Source organism: Nyctereutes procyonoides, unplaced genomic scaffold (genome assembly GCF_905146905.1).
Source record: "Nyctereutes procyonoides isolate TBG_1078 unplaced genomic scaffold, NYPRO_anot_genome, whole genome shotgun sequence".
Lineage (NCBI taxonomy): Eukaryota > Metazoa > Chordata > Mammalia > Carnivora > Canidae > Nyctereutes > Nyctereutes procyonoides.
This window is the reverse complement of record NW_026575139.1, coordinates 36,796,438-36,816,408: the sequence shown is the minus strand read 5'-3', so window position 1 is coordinate 36,816,408 and position 19,971 is coordinate 36,796,438. Positions and strand designations below refer to the sequence as shown.

Sequence of the window (19,971 nt, the reverse complement as noted above, 5' to 3'; positions counted from 1 at the left end):
ATCCAAAGTCATGAAGACTTTCTCCTAGGTTTTCTTCTAAGAGTTTTTCTTCCACGAGTTTATCTGTGATATTTAGGTCGTTGGTCTATTTTGAGTTAATTTTTGTATATAGTGGGAGGTAGGAATCCAGTTTCATTCTTTTGCATGTGGGCATAACTTTGATTTTTAAAATAATGAGTTAATATTTTTAAGATGATAAATTTTTTACAAAAATTCTGCTATATACTTTATAAATGTACAATTACAATTTATAAATTTTTAATCTGTATAATTAGATGTAATAGGTAAGAATACTGCATAAAATAGCACATTATTCACTGGTGTTTTTATGTAGAATGTGTAGTAAATTTTGCTTCACTTTAAGCTTCAGAAAGCTATTCTGTATTTTGTCATAAGAATAATCCTTCATATTTGAAGATAAAAGGGCCATTGTTAATATGTAGATTATCTTTGGAATTAATTTTGAAACACCAATGAGCAAGTGTGAAGAAAAAGGTGATTTTATCTTAAATTCTTGAAGATAGTGTTTTATTTTATTTATTTATTTATTTATTTATGCCTAGCTATAGTATCTATCAAATCACTAAACTAGCTTTTATTAATGGAGTTAGTAAACTTGGCCTCATATTCTAAAAACTCAAGAATACTTAGCAGAAGTAATGCTTATTTGTATTTGATCTTAAAAAATATTTTTCTAGAAGTAATTCTTTTAAATTTTATTTCTAATAGTTTTTGAGAAATACTTTTTCCATAAATACTTGTTCTAAAATATGTGGTTGATGTCAGTGAAAATGGAAAAAATATGCACTAATTTTGTAGAAATACCAGAATTCAGGATGTTGAAAGTTGCTGAATATTTAAAGGATAAGTGGAGGGGATACCTGGGTTAAGTGTCCTCTTGATTTCAGTCAGGTAATGATCTCAGGGTCGTGAGATTGAGCCCTGTGTTGGGTTCTATGCTGAGCATGAGCCTGCTTAAGATTCTCTCTCTCTCTCTACCTCTGTGTTGCCCCTCCCGCTCACTCATGCATGTGCATGCACTGTCTCAAAAAAAATAAAGATAAGCGGAAAATATTATTGTGTCTGGATAATTTAGGAATTATTTGGTCAAATAGAAAGGAATTGATATAAATGTAGAGATACAGCTAACTATGTGTCAGAAACTGGTTTAAGTTCTTTTATATGTAATAACTCATTTCATTAAGTTGATTATTAGATAGCCATTTGACTTTTTAAAAGGCTTGAGTTTTCTCTTTATTAGTAAAATTAAAAAATAATTGTCTTTACCATTCAAAAATAAAAATTACTTAAAAATTTAAAATATGACGAGTTTTAAAACAATCTGATGAATAGGTCTCAAGCTTACCTGTTATTTTATTAATTGTGTCTCTTTAGTATTGGATATTTAAAATGATTAATTGAAAATGTTAATAAATGGGGATCCCTGGGTGGCGCAGCGGTTTGGCGCCTGCCTTTGGCCCAGGGCATGATCCTGGAGACCCGGGATCGAATCCCACTTCGGGCTCCCGGTGCATGGAGCCTGCTTCTCCCTCTGCCTATCTCTCTGCCTATCTCTCTCTCTCTCTCTCTCTCTCTCTCTCTCTCTCTCTCTCTGTGATTATCATAAATAAAAAGAATGTTAATAAATGTTGAGCAAACATTGGTATACTTTGCAGGGGAAATAATGTTAACATTATTTTTGCCTTATAGACTGAATTTTTTTAGAGCAGTTTTACATTTACAACAAGAATTGAGAAGAAGGGGCAGAGATTTCTCTGATATACCGGTTATCAACATTGTTCATAAGAAATGGTCCTTTTTTTTTTTTTTTTTTTTAAATCCAAGGATGAACTCTACATTGACACATCATTATCATCCAGAGTCCATAGTTTACTTTAGGGTTCATTCATGATATTGTACATTCTGTGGGTTTGGACAAAAGTATAATGGCATATCCATCATTATAATACCATAGAGTATTTTCATTGCTCTAAAAATTTTCTGCTCAGCCCATTTCTCCCTTGTGGCAACCACAACTCCCAATCTTCTTGCTTTGAAATTTGCTTATTTTAGAATGTCAAATAGTTGGAATTTTATATATCATATAGGTTTTTGAGATTGACTTTTTTCAATTAGTAATGTGCATTTAAGTTTTTTTTCATGGCTTGATAGCGCTTTTCTTTTTAGTCCTGAATAATATTTTATCATATGGATATACTACAATTTATGTATCCATTCACCTACTGAAGGATATCTGTCTTACTTCCAAGTTTTGGCAATTATGAATTAAGCTGCTAAAAATACTATATGCAATTTTTTTGTGTAGACATAAATTTTTACCTCCTTTGGATAAATACCATGGAGCATAATTGCTGTATGGTAAGAGTATGCTTTATTTCCTTACTGATTTTCTGCCTATTGAATCTGTCCATTTTTGACAGAAGAGTGTGAAAGTCTCCAAATATAATAGCAGATCCATTTATTTCTTTTTGCAGTTCTGTCAGTTTTTGCCTCACGTATTTTGACATTCTGTTGTTAGGTGCATGCACACTAAAGATTGTTTTGTTGTCTTCTTAGAGCATTGACTGCATTATTATGTATACCTGATAACTACTACTCTGAAGTCAGCTGTGTCTGAAATTACTCCTGCTTTTTTTTGAATAGTGTTAGCATAGTATATTTTTCTCCATTTATTTACCTTTAATGTGTCTTTAAAGTGGATTTCTTGTAGATAACATATAGTTGGGCCTTGTTTTTTTATTTACTTTGACAGTCTCTCTTTTAATTGGTACATTCAGATTACTGGCATTCAAATTGGTTACTGATACACTTGAATTAATATCTGACTGATAGCCTTTTGGGGTTTCCCTTATATGTAACTGTTGTCTTTTGCTTCTCAAATTCTTTATCACAACTTTTTAACCATTTTAATCACTATGTGTCTTGGTGTTGACCTTCTTGGGTTGATTTTGTTGGGGAATTCTGTCCCTCCTGAATATTGTTAGCTATTTCCTTCCACAGATTAGGGAAGTTTTCAGCTATAATTTCTTCAGATAAAATTTCTGCTCCCTATTCTCTCTTTTCCTTCTGGGATATCTATAATGAAAATGTTATTATGCTTGAGGTGTCACTGAGTTCCCTAAATCTATTCTCATTTTGCCTAATTTTTTTTCCTCTCTCCTGAGCTTGATGACTCTTCATTCCTCTGTTTCCAGGTTACTGATTTGTTCGTCTGCTTCATCTAGCCTATTTGTTCCATCTAGTATGCTTTTGGGTTTTTTGTTTGTTTGTTTGTGACTCAAATTCATGACCCTAAGATTAAGAGTTTGCATGCTTTTCTGTATAAGCCAGCCAGGCGTCCTCTTCTAGTGTATTTTTAACTTTGCTTATTGTGTTCTTCATCTCTGATTTTTTAATCATTTTTTAAGAGTCTTACTGTGCCCGCCACTCTTCTCAAGTCTAGTTAGCATCTTTATGATCATTACTTTAAATAGTCTACCAGGCATATTATTTATATCTGTTTTGCTTTGGTCTCTTGCTGTGTTTTTTTCCTCTTCTTCCATTTGGGACATATTCCTCTGTCTCATTTTTTCTTTTGTCTGTTTCTCTTTGTTAGGAAAACCAGCTATATCTCCTGCTCTTGAAAGTAATGGCTTATGAAGAAGAGGTTCTGTAGTGCCTTGAAGTGCCCCCTGTTCCCCAGAACCTGGCATTTCACGGGTGTCTCCTGTGTGTATTGTGTGTGCCTGCTGTGTGTCCTTGCTTCTCTGTCCTTCAGTCCAGTCTTCTGCAGAGCATGCCTTTGCCTTTTGCAGAAAGAAGTTTGTCCTCGGCCAGGGTGGGGCATCAGTTTTGACAAGATACATGCAGGTGTGCCTGTGAATTGAGACCTACAACTGCTGCGGGCAGTTGGCAGGGTGTGCAATTTTAACAAGGTGCAACTCGGGTTTCCATAGGGACTATACCACTATGGACACCAGGCCTGAGCACCTGAAAAGCTGGCTGGGAGATGTGGTGGCAAGGTTTGCACAGGTCTTGTAGGGGAAGGAACCCAGAGCAGCTGGTTTGGTAAGGGCCATCTGCTCAAGAGTGGGAGGGAGGGGCTTGGTGTAAGCAAGTTAGGTAATGAGTATTGGCACCCTTGTTCTTGTAGGTGGCTGTGTGTTTATGCTGAGGGGCTGGAGAGGAAAAGGTTCCCTAATTCCCGGAAGGGGTCTTTCCTGTGATCCCTGCCCCTCCAGGATACCTCTGAGATGAGTAAATAGTTCTCCCTCCTGTATGCCACAGTCATTTTTCTTTTTTTTTTAAATAAATTAATTTTTTATTGGTGTTCAATTTACCAACATACAGAATAACACCCAGTGCTCATCCCCTCAAGTGCCCCCCTCAGTGCCCGTCACCCATTCACCCCCACCCCCCGCCCTCCTCCCCTTCCACCACCCCTAGTTCGTTTCCCAGAGTAAGGAGTCTTTATGTTCTGTCTTCCTTCCTGATATTTCCCACACATTTCTTCTCCCTTCCCTTATATTCCCTTTTACTATTATTTATATTCCCCAAATGAATGAGAACATATACTGTTTGTCCTTCTCCGATTGACTTACTTTACTCAGCATAATACCCTCCAGTTCCATCCACGTTGAAGCAAATGGTGGGTATTTGTCGTTTCTAATGCCTGAGTAATATTCCATTGTATACATAAACCACATCTTCTTTATCCATTCATCTTTCGATGGACACCGAGGCTCCTTCCACAGTTTGGCTATTGTGGACATTGCTGCTAGAAACATCGGGGTGCAGGTGTCCCGGCATTTCATTGCATCTGTATCTTTGGGGTCAATCCCCAACAGTGCAATTGCTGGGTCTTAGGGCAGGTCTATTTTTAACTCTTTGAGAACCTCCACACAGTTTTCCAGAGTGGCTGCACCAGTTCACATTCCCACCAATAGTGCAAGAGGGTTCCCTTTTCTCCGCATCCTCTTCAACATTTGTGGTTTCCTGCCTTGTTAATTTTCCCCATTCTCACTGGTGTGAGGTGGTATCTCATTGTGGTTTTGATTTGTATTTCCCTGTTGGCAAGTGATGCAGAGCATTTTCTCATGTGCATGTTGGCCATGTCTATGTCCCCAGGGCAATTTACACGTTTAATGCAATCCCTATCAAAATACGATGGACTTTCTTCAGAGAGTTAGAACAAATTATTTTAAGATTTGTGTGGAATCAGAAAAGACCCCGAATAGCCAGGGGAATTTTAAAAAAGAAAACCATAGCTGGGGGCATCACAATGCCAGATTTCAGGTTGTACTACAAAGCTGTGGTCATCAAGACAGTGTGGTACTGGCACAAAAACAGACACATAGATCAATGGAACAGAATAGAGAATCCAGAAGTGGACCCTCAACTTTATGGTCAACTAATATTCTATAAAGGAGGAAAGACTATCCATTGGAAGAAAGACAGTCTCTTCAATAAATGGTGCTGGGAAAATTGGACATCCACATGCAGAAGAATGAAACTAGACCACTCTCTTTCACCATACACAAAGATAAACTCAAAATGGATGAAAGATCTAAATGTGAGACAAGATTCCATCACAATCCTAGAGGAGAACACAGGCAACACCCTTTTTGAACTTGGCCACAGTAACTTCTTGCAAGATACATCCAGGAAGGCAAAAGAAACAAAAGCAAAAATGAACCATTGGGACTTCATCAAGATAAGAAGCTTTTGCACAGCAAAGGATACAGTCAACAAAACTAAAAGACAACCTACAGAATGGGAGAAGATATTTGCAAATGACGTATCAGATAAAGGGCTAGTTTCCAAGATCTTAAAGAACTTCTTAAACTCAACAGCAAAGAAACAAACAATCCAATCATGAAATGGGCAAAAGACATGAACAGAAATCTCACAGAGGAAGCCACAGTCATTTTTCAAACCAGTCTGCTGATTCTACACTGTAACTCCATGAGCTTTTTGTGCTTTCTCTCTCAGGGAAGGGACTTAGCCTGCTCTGCCCTCTGGGCTCTCCCAACACGAGCTTGCTGATTGTTAAAATTTCAGGTTTTAGGACCCTCTGGTTATAAGAACTCAGGAAGGGTGCCTGGTTGGCTCAGTTCGAAGAACATGGGAGTCTTGATCTCAGGGCCTCAAGTTTGAGCCCCATGTTTGGTTGGAGACTACTAAAAAAAATAAATAAAATTTACAAATAAAAAGAGTATATGTAATTTGGCTCCTATTATTTTCAAAGCTAAAAGTTATGGGAGTTTGTCTTCCCTTTGCAGGCTCCCTGGTGTGATAGTCTGTTTCTCACTTCTCTTTCTGTGGGCAGCTCCCCCCAACCCCGGATGTTAGCAGTCATTTTGGCTCTGCACCATGTCTCTGCCCTTAATATCCTCCTTGATGTGGTCTCTTATCCACCTTTAGTTGTGGAATTTGTTTTGCCAGTCTTTGGGTGGTTTTTGGGTTATTTATGCTAATGTGAGTGTTATCTAGTTGTATTTGTAGGGTCCTCTTAATCCATCATCTTCCCAGCCTCTGTTGTGTGTTTTTTTTTTTTTTAATTTTTAAAAAAAGATTTTATTTATTCATCAGAGACACAGAGAGGCAGAGACCTATGGTGAGGAAGAAGCAGGCTCTCTGCGGAGAGCCTGATATGGGACTTGATCGTAGGAACCTGGGATCATGCTCTGAGCCAAAGGCAGATAGATACTCAACCATTGAGCCACCCAGGCGTCCTTGTTGTGGTTTTATTTTTTATTTATTGTTTTAAAGATTTTATTTATTTATTTATTTATTCATAGAGACACACAGAGAATGAGAGGCAGAGACCCAGGCAGAGGGAGAAGCAGGCTCCATGCAGAGAGCCCGACGTGGGACTTGATCCAGGGTCTCCAGGATCACGCCCTGGGCTGCAGGCTGCGCCAAACCAATGCGCCACTGGGGCTGCCCCCTGTTGTGGTTTTAAATGAGCATTTATGTGATTCCAGTTTTCTTCCTTAGCATATCGGTTTTACTTCTTTTTTTCACTTTTGATAATAGCTGCCCTAGATTTTGCAGTGTAAATTTACAACTAATCCAAGTCCACTGTCACTTAACACTATACTACTGGACAATAGTGTGAGAGTCTTACAATGACAGAATAATTCCAATTCCTTCCTCCTGTTTCATTGCTATTTTTCATTACACACACATACACACACACACACATAAAATCATACATAGGCATATATATGCACATAATTTATATATACATAAGCTTACATAATCAAATATATTGTTGGTATTATTTTGCACTAAATGTTATTAGATTGAGAATAATAAAGTTATTATTTTACCTTTATTTATTTCTTCTCAGGTGCTCTTCCTTTCTTTATCTGAGTTTTTGGCCAATTATTTTTCTTTCTCTAAAGAACATTTTTTAACACTTCCACTTGACAGGTCTATTGGCAACAAATTTTTTCAGTGTTTATCTGGTAAAGTCTATATTTTTTTTCTCACTTTTGAAGGGTAATTTTTCAGTGTAGCGAATTCTAGGTTGGAGGTATTTTTTTCTGTAAACACCTTAAATATTTCACTTAAATATTTCTTTTGTATGTTTTTTTTGGGGAGAAGTTGAATGAAATTCTTTACCTTTGTTCCTTTATAAGTGAGTTGTCTTCCCTGCTCTGGCTTCTTCCATCATTTTTTATCTTTAATTTTCTGTAATTTGCTATTGATATACCTAGGAGTGTTTTGTTTTATTTTGGCATTTGTCTTCCTTGGTTTTCTGTGAGCATTTTTGGACTTTTGGTTTGGTGTCTGATGTTAATATAGGGGATATTTTCAGTTATTTCAAATATTTCTTCTCTGCCTTCTCTCTTTGGCATTCCATTTACACATATCTTACACTTTCTGTAGTTCTGTGGTTTTGTAGTTTTTGGATATTCTGTTCATTCAGCCTTTTTCTCTTTGGTTTTCAGTTTTTGAGGATGCTGCTGATATATCCTCTTGCTTGAAGATTGTTTCCTCAGCTGTGTCCAGGCTACTAATAAGGCCATCAAAGGCATTCTTCATCTCTGTTTATATTGCTCATGTTCTCGCATCTTGTCTACTTTGTTAGAGGCCTTAGCATATTAGTTATAGTTGTTTTATATTCCTAGTTTTATAATTGTAACATCCCTGTCATGTTTGGTTTTGAGCTTGCTCTATGTCTTCCAGTTGTGTTCTTTTGTCTTTTGGTACAGCTTGTAATTTTTTTTGGTAACTAGACATGGTTTTTAGTGTAGGAGAATTGTTTTAAGTAGGCTTTTAGTAAAGTTGTGGTGAGGTATTAGGGGGAAGGGAAGTGTTCTATGCTCTTATTGTTAGGTCTCCGGATTTTAGTGAGCCTATGCTTTTGGACTGTGAAGTTCACAATTGTTTCAAAGGGGTTTGTGTATGTGTGTGTCTGTGTGTGTGTCCCTTCTCGTCCCAGTTAGAATTGACTACGTTGTTAATTTACCATCTCCCAGTTTAGTTAGGCTCTAATAATACTCCAGCTGGTTAGGCTTTTGTTAATTAGTTTCACCTGAGAGCAAGCCTTGTTGAGAAGGCTAGAGTGCAGTGCTGTGTGTCAAAATGGTTCCTTTCCACACTTCCTCCTTCACATTTAAATTGTGATTGTATTTCTTTTTTTAAAGATTTTATTTATTTATTTGTTTTTTAAAGACTTTATTTATTTATTCATGACAGAGAGAGGCAGAGGCATAGGCAGAGGGAGAAGCAGGCTTCTCCAAGGAGCCCGATGTGGAACTCGATCTTGGGACCAGAACCACATCCTGAGCCAAAGGCAGATGCTCAACCGCTAAGCCACTCAGGTGTCCCTATGATTATATTTCTTTATAAATAAACCTTTATTGAGCACATGTAACCTAGTTCTCATACATTTTGGTTTTGATCTCGGAACCTTAATTACCGAGGACTCCCCAAAAGCTTTTATTTCTAACGATTGTATCTGTTAATATTTGTCATATTGGACATTAAAATTGAGAAAATTTAGGGGCGCCTGGGTTGCTCAGGTGGTTAAGCATCTGCCTTCGGCTCAGGTCGTGATCCCCGGGTCCTGGGATCAAGCCCTGCGTTGGCTCCCTGAGCAGAGGGGAGTCTGTCCCTCCCTATCCCTCTGCTCATCCCCCCACCACCTTGTTAATGCTTGCTCTGTTACTCTCTCAAATAAATAAATAAAATCTTTAAAAAAAAATAAAATTGAGAAAATTTGAAAATATATATTCATTAAAAATTGTAAGCATATTACATATTAATGTAACTATTTTATAAAATGTATTTTCCAAAACAAAAATTTTGGAGTAGCATTGGTTTACGTTTTGCAAATCCGTTTGATGTTTGGGTTAAGAGAGGACAGCTAGATTGTGATATTTGCTTCTGTAGTGAATCTTCGTTGTTATTTCTGTTGAAATCAATGAAGACGATATGGCTTCCATAGATACATAGTTGGAAAATGGAGGGATCTGTTGATAGCTTTTTCAGATAATGCAAATATTTTTGCTTATTTAGGTAGATATATATTTAGTTCCTTTGAATCATTGTGAAAGTAAAGGGAATATCTTATTTAATGTAGGACCTGCATTTCTGGAAATCGTAGTACTAACTGAATTTGCCCTTAGCTTTCCCAATATAGAGTTAGAGTAATGGTCTCTATAAATCTACATTCCTGGCTTGGTCTACTGGCAATTTGTTTTCTTTAAATTCTCCAAAGCTCTGCATGTACCTGGTGGCCAAGTTCCTTTATCATTCATATAATTGTTTATCAGGTCTCCCAGTGTGCAGTATTGTTTCTTAAGGCCTTCATAAAGTTAGCTAGAGGACTTTTCTTTCAATTTCTAACTGACCACTCTGTTTCTTCAACCATATATTTGAGCCTTTGCAAAATTTGGATCTCAGCATCCAATACCATCACCTCCATCACCTCCATGCATTTTTGGCTATTCTAGGTCAAAACTATTCATCAGTGGTAGCAAGAATGGATTTGGAAGAGTAGAGGCCACATATTTCAGGAAAATATGCCATTCAGCATAGTGTATTTGGAACTGTTATTGGCTTGGGGCATTTGGAGTGTGATGTGTTAATACTCACTGGCCAAAAGTTTGCAGTATGATTTGTTGAGCTATTGCTTATTGGCTGAGAGCTTATGATAGTATTCAGAGTATACCTTTATCATAGAGTTTTATTTTTTCTTTTCTATTTTGACCACTATATTATGAGCCCTTACGCACAAAGTTGGTGTTAACTGTCTTTGTATCCTTAATAGAGTGAAGGATATTGGTTTTGAACATAACTGAGTTTGAGGTAACTTTATCTTTCTAAATAAAAAAATGTACTTGTGGGATATCAAAGAGGAACTGTGCAATAGGCGTGTCTACTAGGAACTCAGGAAAGATATTTGGGCTAGACTTAGACCCTGGGGATTGTTACTTAGGTTATAAAAGTTTTCAGTAGGAAGTATGATTGAAAGAGAAAATATGGAATGTGAAGCAGACCTTGGCCAATTCTTACTAGTTATATGATTTAAAACCAGTTTTTTGACCTCGTCTTTATAGTAAGGAAAATCATATCTATGTCATAAGGTTTCTAATACATGTTATTCTTCTAACCTCTTTCCTTTTCCAACCTTTGTCTAGAAAATATATATAATGTTGTTCAACAACGCATATAAATTTGGCTTAGGAGTTTACTGACAAGAGGGCAAAAATGGAAGTTAGGTGTATTCCATGGTCCTTGCTGTTTGTAAGGAAAATATAATCTACTTTTTGCTGGGTGGGGAGGAAGCTCATGTTTTCTTGGCATAGCTATACTAAATTACTAGCTCTTTCCTATGTAGCTCTATTTTTCTGGCTTAAAATGGACTTAAACATACTATTTGAATTTGTGCCTTATATTATTTGCTTCTTAATTGTAAATTGCCATGCTAAATGGTAATAGTCAACAGAAGATTGAATGGTTATTTATTTTGAGTTCTAAGACAGTGGAAAAAATGGGTTTCTATAATTTCTTTCTTTTTTATTTTGAGAGTATATAAATTTTATTCCCAGGGTCTATGAGGGGAAATTTATAGTGTTTTATAATGTTTTAAAACTTAGTTCCAGGCCATTCCTTCTATTTTTATGGATGAATTCTTTGCTTAATATTGTGAAGCACTATCTTGCAGTAGTTTTTTTTCTGGAGTAGATAGATTATGAATTCCCTTTTAGGTATAAAGTGATACATATCAGTGTAACCATTAAGTCACAGAAAAGTTATTTAAAAGTTTTAGAAAAATTAGGCAGCATATTTTGAGAGAAAAAAATTCTCCTAATAATACCTAGCTCTTACCCTGTAGAGTTCAGTACACATGAATTTAAGGAATAATTTATTATAGGGATAAAATTTTTCTTTAACAGAAATTATCACGTTTATCTTTCAATACCATAGACTTCTTTTATTTAATTTATTTATTTGAGAGAGAGTGGGTGCACATGAGCAGGGGGGAGGCGGGGTGGGATGGGAGTGGGATGAGGGGACAGAGGAAGAGGGAAAAGCAGACTACCTGCTGAGCAGGGAGCCCCAAGCAGGGCACTGTCTCAGGATCCTGGGATCATGACCTGACCCAAGGCAGACTGACTTGAGCCACCCAGGCATCCCAGGATCATAGACTTTTGAGTTGTTTCAGGAAGCCAGTGAGCTGAAGAAGAATGGAAAGTCCTGATAAAACTAGATTACTCCACAGAAAGTCTTTAATTTAATTACAAAATTTGGGATTATTTAACCTTTTTCTAAGTCAGTTAATCTATTTTAATAAGTATTGAAATCCTGCATGAAATATAACTCCTTTGAAAAAAATAAAATAAGTCAGTTAAATCTTGGCAAAGGAATATAAGCAGTTAAATATTGGTAGAAGAAAATAAAATCTAAAAATAAATTGTTTAGAGAGTAAAGAAGGTGGGCACCATTCTGTTATTATTTATTTTTAAAGATTTTATTTATTTATTCATGAGAGACAGAGAGAGAGAGGCAGAGATATAGGGAGAGGGAAAAGTAGGCTCCTTGCAGGGAGCCCAGTGTGGGACTTGATCCCCAGACCCCGGGATCACTGCTGAGCCACCCAGGCGTGCCGCCATTCTGGTTTTTTTAAAAAAGAGAAAACTAACGATGTCTTTGGGAGTGGGTAATGACTAAGGATTTGAGCTTTTCCAGCAAATTTTCCTGTGCTCTGGGAAATACAAGATTTTGTAGGAAAAACTTTCTTGTGTTCCTGTTCCAAAGACTGTCCATATACTATTGTTTTGGTTGTTCTGTTGCCAGATGCAGTGAACTAACAATTACTAGCTTTTTCTTTTGTTCTTTTTTATTGTTTTAATGTAAATACTTTGTAAATATGCACTTTATAAATATGTAGAATTGGTCACATTAACTCTAAAAGTAGTATGTTTCTGGTGAGAAGTGAGACATAGAATAGAATGAAGTAGAGCTTTCAGTTTTTTTCTGTGTGCTTGTATATTTGAGCTTGAAGAAAAGAGTTACTTGGTCTTGTAGCAATTACAATCAGAAAGGGAAAAAGTTGTATAAGAAAAAAATTATTTTAAAAATTCTTAAATACTGTTGAACTCCTTATGATTTAAGGTAAAGTTTTAAAAAGTAGAGATATAGAACTGGCTGTGGAAACAATATATGTAATATGCAATATAACTCTTAGAAGTATTTATTACCTTGTTTTTTAAATTTTTATAAAGATTTATTTGAGAGGGATCCCTGGGTGGCGCAGCGGTTTAGCGCCTGCCTTTGGCCCAGGGCGCGATCCTGGAGGCCCAGGATCGAATCCCACGTCAGGCTCCCGGTGCATGGAGCCTGCTTCTCCCTCTGCCTGTGTCTCTGCCTCTCTCTCTCTCTGTGTGACTATCATAAAAAAAAATAAAAATTAAAAAAAAAAAAGATTTATTTGAGAGAGAGAAAACAAGCAATGGGGAGGGGCAGAGGGAGAGAGAAGCAGACTCCCTGCTGAGCAGGAAGCCTGATATGGGGGTTGATCCTATGACCTAGATCTAGATCATGACCTGAGCCAAAGGCAGACGTTCAACTGACTGAGCCACCCAGGTGCCCCCTGTAGCACCTTTTTAAGTGAATTATCAACTGAGTCTATTCTCCAAGACCTTGTATACAATAATACAGAGTATTATTCGTGGTTTCATAGTTTTGAGTATTTTAGATGGCTTCTAGCTTATAAATATCTTTAGTGTAGTTTTATTTAGTTTTAAAAAGATTTACTTATTTTAGAGAGAGAGCTTGAACAGAAGCAGGAGAGGGAGAGGGAGAGAAAATCTCAAGTGGACTTGAGGCTAAACTGGAGCCTGATATCATGACCGGAGCCAAAACCAAGGGTTGGTCACTCAACTGACTGTGCCATCCAGGTACCCCCAGTCAGTGTAGATTTATTTATTTATTTTTAAAGATTTATTTATTTTAGAGAGAGTGAGCGTGCACTCGGGAACATATGAAAAGGAGGAAGACAGGGCAAGAGGAGAGAGAATCCCAAGTCAACTCCAGTTAAGCTAGGAGCCCAACCTGGGGCTCAACCCCACAGCCCTGAGATTATGGCGTGAGTCAAAACCAAGAGTTAGAGGCTCAACCGACTCAGCCACCCAGGCACCCCTAGTTAGTGTAGTCTTTTTTTTTTTTTTTAAAGATTTGTATTTATTTGAGAGAGCGAGAGCAAGAGAGAGACAGAGAGAGAACACACACGCAGGGAGAGTGAGAGGGACAAGCATACTTCTCGCTGAGCAAGAGAGTCCAATTCGGGGCTTGTTCTCAGGACCTTGAGATCATGACCGGAGCCGAAGGCATGTGTTCAACCAACTGAGCCACCCCAAGTGCCCCATGAATGTAGTTTTAAAGTGTGCTCATTTTCAACTTCTGGAGTTATATTTCATTTTCTCTAACCATAAAGATTAGGGGAAGTGCACCACTTGAAATCTTTCAAATCCTGAAGTGAATTTTCTGGGGTTTTGTTGATCTTGATAATGACAAATGTGATCTGTGTTCTCTTAGGAATTTTTTTCCCCTCTAATATTTGGTAACAGTGTTAAGAGAAATATATAAAGGTCAATGTTATTATTTTACTAATAACCAATCTTAAAGATTCTTATTTCTCTGTATCACTCTTCTCATTTAGCTTATTCCACAAGTCAGTTACATACCTGGAAGAAATAAACATTTCCCTTATTCATTAGAATTTCTCTTTTCCGCTCTTATATTCATTTTTTTTTTAAATTATGTATAGCTTATTGAGTACTTACCATCTTTCAGGCACTGGGGATAGAGAACAATGTAGGCCAGATTCCTGGTCTCATGAAATATAAATACATCCTGCATCCTCATAGAGGTTACAGAAAATCAACACATAAATAATTTCAGATAATACTAAGAAAGGGGTGATTAGGGCTGGTATAGCCTTAATGTATGTGGAGTTGGGCAAGATCACAACTGAAGGGCTACATATCAAAATGTTTAAATATTGATTAAGAATCAGGCTACATCTTTGGCACAATATTGAGATTCCATGCTGTCCACTTATTTCCCAGGTCTGCATTCTCAAGCCCCAGAGGCTAAAGGAGCTGTTTTTTTTTTTTTTTTTCTAGCCAGCCTTTCTACTTGTAGCATGGATGTCTTAGGGCAGGAATGGTTAGTGTGCCTGGACCCATCAAAACAGTGTGAACTGATCCTGTCAAGTCCCTAGGGATCCAGTACACAGAGGTTAACCTCTCTAGGTCCTTGTTTTTCCAACTTAAGACTTCCAGGAAATTCTCTTCTCCAAATTACACTTCTCAAGAAGAGAAGAGGGAAGGGACACATCTGGAAAACTTGGCTTTCTTAGGCAGTCCTTTTGGTGGATTTGGGGCAGTCAACTTTAACTGATTAAAGATTTTATGAGGAACCATACCTTCTTTGATTTCTCAGGGCACGGCTGTGGTGATTTTCTCCTTTGTCCATAGATACTGGGGCGCACACCATCCGTTCCTTCTCCTTTGGCCTGGGGCATTGTGGGGTTGGGGCAAGGAAGACCTCTTTCAGCTAGCATCTCTCCCTTGTAATTCCCATTTGCTCAATTGCTTACTGAACTTTCAAAAAAACTTCCTTACAAGGCTGGAAGAGAAAAAATAAGCCTTTGTTTTAGTGATTTGGAATGCAGACTTCTTTAAAGTGTAGGCCTTTGGCCGAGGCTTTTCTTGCCTCAGTCTAAGAGTGTTACTGTACTGAGAATGGAGGTGACCATAGACCACTCTTTTACATGCCTCTTTGACTTTTCCCTATCCTGCTACCTCAGAATCTGCCTAGCCTCGGCCGATTTGTTTTAATTTGTAAATTTAATTTGTAAAATGAAACTTGTATCCCTTGGGATACTATGTCTGAAAAGTAAACTCTAAATGAAAATAAATATTATCTCAAAGGTTTTTTTGTATGAGACTTAAATAGCAGTGATTATTTTTCCTATCTCTCCTCTCCTGCCAGATAAACACACCCAAATAAAAAAACCACCAAAACAACAAAAAAAGGTTAACTATATACAGAATTGTTGTGGATTTGAGTACTGGCTTACTGGTTACCTTGTATTTTCTCCTTATAGGTGTGAAAGTTGCGTGGATTTACTGTTTATGAGAGGAGCTGGAAACTGTCCTGAGTGTGGCACTCCACTTAGAAAGAGCAACTTCAGGGTACAACTCTTTGAAGATCCTACTGTGGACAAGGAGGTTGAGATTCGGAAAAAAGTGCTAAAAATGTAAGTATTATTATTTGAATGATTCAGTATACGAAGACTTTAAGTATTATTTCAATAATTGCTATAATTATTTACTGATGGAAATACAGTTTGGCAAGTGAATAAGTATAAGTTCATATATGCATTTGTTGAACAGAAATTTATTAAGTTCTTAGAGAATATTTATCTAACCTTTGTTAGAGAAGAGTAGATCCTTTTGATGGATGGTTTTACAGTTTGTTTATTCACTATTCATTTTTTACTTTAGTTAACATATATTAGTACTTACTGTGTGCAAAAGCTGTGTTATGCATAACTAGGTATGAAATGAGTGAAATAACTATGAACTTTGCCCTCATAAGACAGTATAGTAGTGTAGGATAGTATGGAGATAGATAATAAAACAGGCAAACTAAACAACTGTGTGATTATAAATTGAGAAGAATATTCTGAAGTTCGTGACTGAGTGTTGGTGTGGGTCATTGATGCCAGGTGAGGCCTGTGAAGGTATCTCATTTAAGCTGAGATTTGAAGGCTGTTAGAGAAAATGTGTTAGCTGTAATTTATTTTTATATTTATCTGTGTTTGCATAATGTATCTATTTTTAATATTGTCATTTTCATTTATAATTTAGTTTTTACTCTATGAATAGTTTTGAGTTTTATCTGTCCTTTTATTAAAAAGGATACCTTATTGTTTTTGAAGTTTAAGGAATATATAAATTTAATGTATTATTATTATAATATATTTTTTAGTGGTATATGTTTCAACTTAGGTCACTGGTATTTTATTTATTTGTTTTCAAAGATTTTATTTATTTATTTGACTGAGAGAGAGTGAACACAAACAGGAAGAAACAGGCAGAGGGAAAGGGAGAAGCAGGAGCCCATGAAGCAGGGGGCCTTGTGCTCTGGGCTTGATCCCAGGACCCTGGGTTCATGACCTGAGCTGAAGGCAGACGTTCAGCCGACTGACTGAACCACTCAGGCGTCTCTAGGTCACCAGTGTTGTAAAGATTTATTTATTTATTTGAGAGAGTGAGCGAGTGTGTACACAAGAGCAGGAGCGGAAGGGATAGGTAGAGGGAGAGAGAATCTCAAGCAGACTCTGCTCAGCGTGGAGCCTCACTTGGGGCTTGATCTCACGATCCTGAGATGGTGACATGTGCCAAAACTGAGAGTTGGACCCCCAGCTGATTTTGCTAACCGTGTGCCTCCTAGGTCACCAGTGTTTTAGCAACATCTTTCTAGGTGCTTAACCTGTGTTATTTTATCAGTGTCCTAAGCTACTCTTTTATTATTTGTATTGCTTCTGGGAGATAGTCTTTTAGATTCTTTTTTTTTTTTTTATATTGTGATCCATTGTAGTCTTGTAATTCTTCACAGATACATTACAATATTTACAGAATTTCCTGATCTTTAGTATTCTTTAGACTATAATTTTCATGAAAAATAGGAAGGTGTTTTTTTGAAATAATTTTTACCTTTCTGAAAATTAGCAAATCTTTATAAGAAGTAAATCAGGCTCCTAATTTCTTTTCTTTCTTTTCCTTAAGTTTTAGAAGGATTTAACATATTTTATCCTTTTCTCTTGATTCTGTTCCTTCTCTATTGTCATAAGAATTTAAGAACAGCATTCTTGTTCTAGTTGTAAACATGATGTCAGGAAAACTGTTTTATACAGTAAGAAACCCTTTTCTATGTATCATGAAAAAATAAATAAGAAGATACAAATTAGATAATATATAAAGCAAGAGATATGTGATATGTTCATTTTTTTCTTCTCTTAAAGATACAATAAAAGAGAAGAAGACTTTCCTAGTCTAAGAGAATATAATGATTTCCTGGAAGAAGTGGAAGAAATTGGTATGTTTTTGATGCTTGTACTTTTGCTGTGTTACCCTGTATGCTTTTATCTCTTAGATAAAAGATAAACATTTCACATAAAATTTCTAACAAGTTTTGTTGTGATAACTGGTGTTTTACCTATTAACTTTCTGTTGTACTTGAATCATGTTAAATTGAAGGCATACTTAAGAAAAGGACATACTGGGATCCCTGGGTGGCGCAGCGGTTTGGCGCCTGCCTTTGGCCCAGGGCGCGATCCTGGAGACCCGGGATCGAATCCCACGTCGGGCTCCCGGTGCATGGAGCCTGCTTCTCCCTCTGCCTGTGTCTCTGCCTCTCTCTCTCTCTCTCTCTGTCACTATCATAAATAAATAAATTAAAAAAATATCTTTAAAAAAAAAAAAAAAAAAAAAAGAAAAGGACATACTTTTTTTTTTTTTTAGGCAGGTGAAACAATTTTATTTCACAGTTGTCTTTAAAACCACAAAGACACTATGTTCTTCATATAAAAACATTAGTACAGATAACTATACTTTCTAGAAAATGATTATATAGACCCTCTCAAAGAAAAATGCACACCATTATATGGTTCAGACAAGTTACTTGGGAAAAACACATCTGGACCGATTCCTAAAACATACCAGAAGACCACGCCACATCTTTTGGTTCAAAGTATAGATTACTGTCATCAGTAAGGGCTCCTGCATTCTTACATATTTGATAATACACATATAGACTGGTTTGTGACTTAATGCTCCATTGGTTCATCAGCCTTTTCTGCAGGTTCATCAGCAGGTTGAGCAGGCTGTGCCTTTCTCCGTGGTCTTTCTTCAAGACCTTCCAGGAACGGAGATACATCATCATCATCATAAATTGTAAACTCCAAGTCTTTACCAACAATTCCAATGGAAACATTCTTTGTAGTTAGGTCCTGTTCTGCAGGAAGTGTCTCCCGTAAGGCACGCAGACCATGTTTAACCAGTTCATTCAAATTGCACTCCATAAAACCCGACATATGTTTCTCAAAGTAAGTATGAGCTGATTGAGAACGGGCTCCAATGGACATGGCTCTACAGTCAAAATAGTTGGCAGATGAACAGGTTTGGAAAATGTGAGGGCCCATATCATCATAACCAGCAATGAGCAGTCCAACACCGTATGGTCTCCGGCCATACCGTTGTGTTGGTATCTGGGTCTTGCTTCCAGTTAGAGATACAAGACGAGACACAGGAAGAGGTCTGTCAAATACAAATCTGGAATCCAAACACTCCTGGCGCATAAAATTACATAACAGTCTAGCATCAGCAGTAAGTCCCGCAATTGAGATACCAATATGGTTATCAACATGAAGAATTTTCTTCTGATGAGCTGCAAGCTCTGACTGTGCTCTCTTCAATGCAACCAACACTGCATGGGTTTTTGATTTCAGACCAACTGTGGCTGAACCTTGTTTGACAGCTTCCATTGCATATTCAATTTGATGAATCCTGCCCTGAGGGCTCCAAACAGTGACGTCATTGTCATACTGGTTGCGAAACATGGTTCCGGCGTGGGTCCCGCTGCGGCCTCCGGCTGAAAAGGACATACTTAAGTAGTAAACATTTTGTCTCAGGAAAAATAATATCACTATAGCTGCGAAAAAAGGCTGAATCTGTATATATCATCTGTATGTTGATGAGGTATTAGAATCAACACAAGGAAAAAGTACACAGATTTCTTTTAAAAAGTATTTATCTGTGTCTATGGTGACTGAAGTCATATGTTTATCATATATGTCTCTGTGCATATAGTAGTTTGAAAATAATTTGAAGTAGTTGACTGTTGAAGTGGCATTCTATTCAGTATTATCCTAGAATCAGAGGTTAGAGTAATCTTAATGCTTTTTCTTTAGTGATTAGTCAAAAGGATATGTTCATCAAAAGAAAGAATTATTTTTGCTTTCTTAAATAAGATTTCAGAGATGTTAAAAAGCCTGGAAGTTGTCTTACATCAATGAAAAAAATTAATGTTTTTTATAGCTGCCATAATTATTATTACACTTGGTTTGGAAATGATACAGAAATTACAGACTGTGAAAATAAGAATGAGATTTAGAGAATTGAACAAATCATCTTTTTTATTCTTCTCTCAAACCTAATAGCTAAGCTATACTTCTCTTATTTCATATTTAAAATATGAATATAACAGCTTGATCTTTCTTTAGAAGGAGGTTTATATATGGAAAGTTTTTAGAAAACTTAAACTCTTGAGCAATGGAGTATTCTAATGCCATTAAAACTTCTTTATTAAGTGAGGAAAAACCCAGAGAATCTTTTTATTTTACTGTTACTAAAATTTTTCTTAAATATCTAAGTTCATTTG

The 19,971-nt window shown here is 36.7% G+C and overlaps 2 protein-coding genes across 2 annotated transcripts in view; one reads left to right on the top strand and one right to left on the bottom strand.

Annotated features, from left to right (window-relative positions):
- MNAT1 (MNAT1 component of CDK activating kinase) overlaps positions 1-19,971 on the top strand; it is a 203,261-nt gene that overhangs the window by 47,974 nt on the left and 135,316 nt on the right. Inside the window, exons 2-3 of the mRNA XM_055304419.1 lie at positions 15,632-15,784; positions 17,555-17,628. Of these exons, the coding sequence (XP_055160394.1) occupies positions 15,632-15,784; positions 17,555-17,628 (227 nt within the window). The remainder of the gene's footprint in view (positions 1-15,631; positions 15,785-17,554; positions 17,629-19,971) is intronic.
- Positions 18,091-19,154, bottom strand: LOC129496326 (proteasome subunit alpha type-1-like). The gene has a single exon (XM_055304420.1). It carries the CDS (start codon positions 19,148-19,150, stop codon positions 18,359-18,361), a length of 792 nt encoding a protein of 263 aa, XP_055160395.1. The 5' UTR covers positions 19,151-19,154; the 3' UTR covers positions 18,091-18,358.

Coding starts and splice junctions, on each gene's coding strand:
- LOC129496326 (XM_055304420.1), bottom strand. CDS start 19,150: ATGTTTCGCAACCAGTATGACAATGACGTCACTGTTTGGAGCCCTCAG.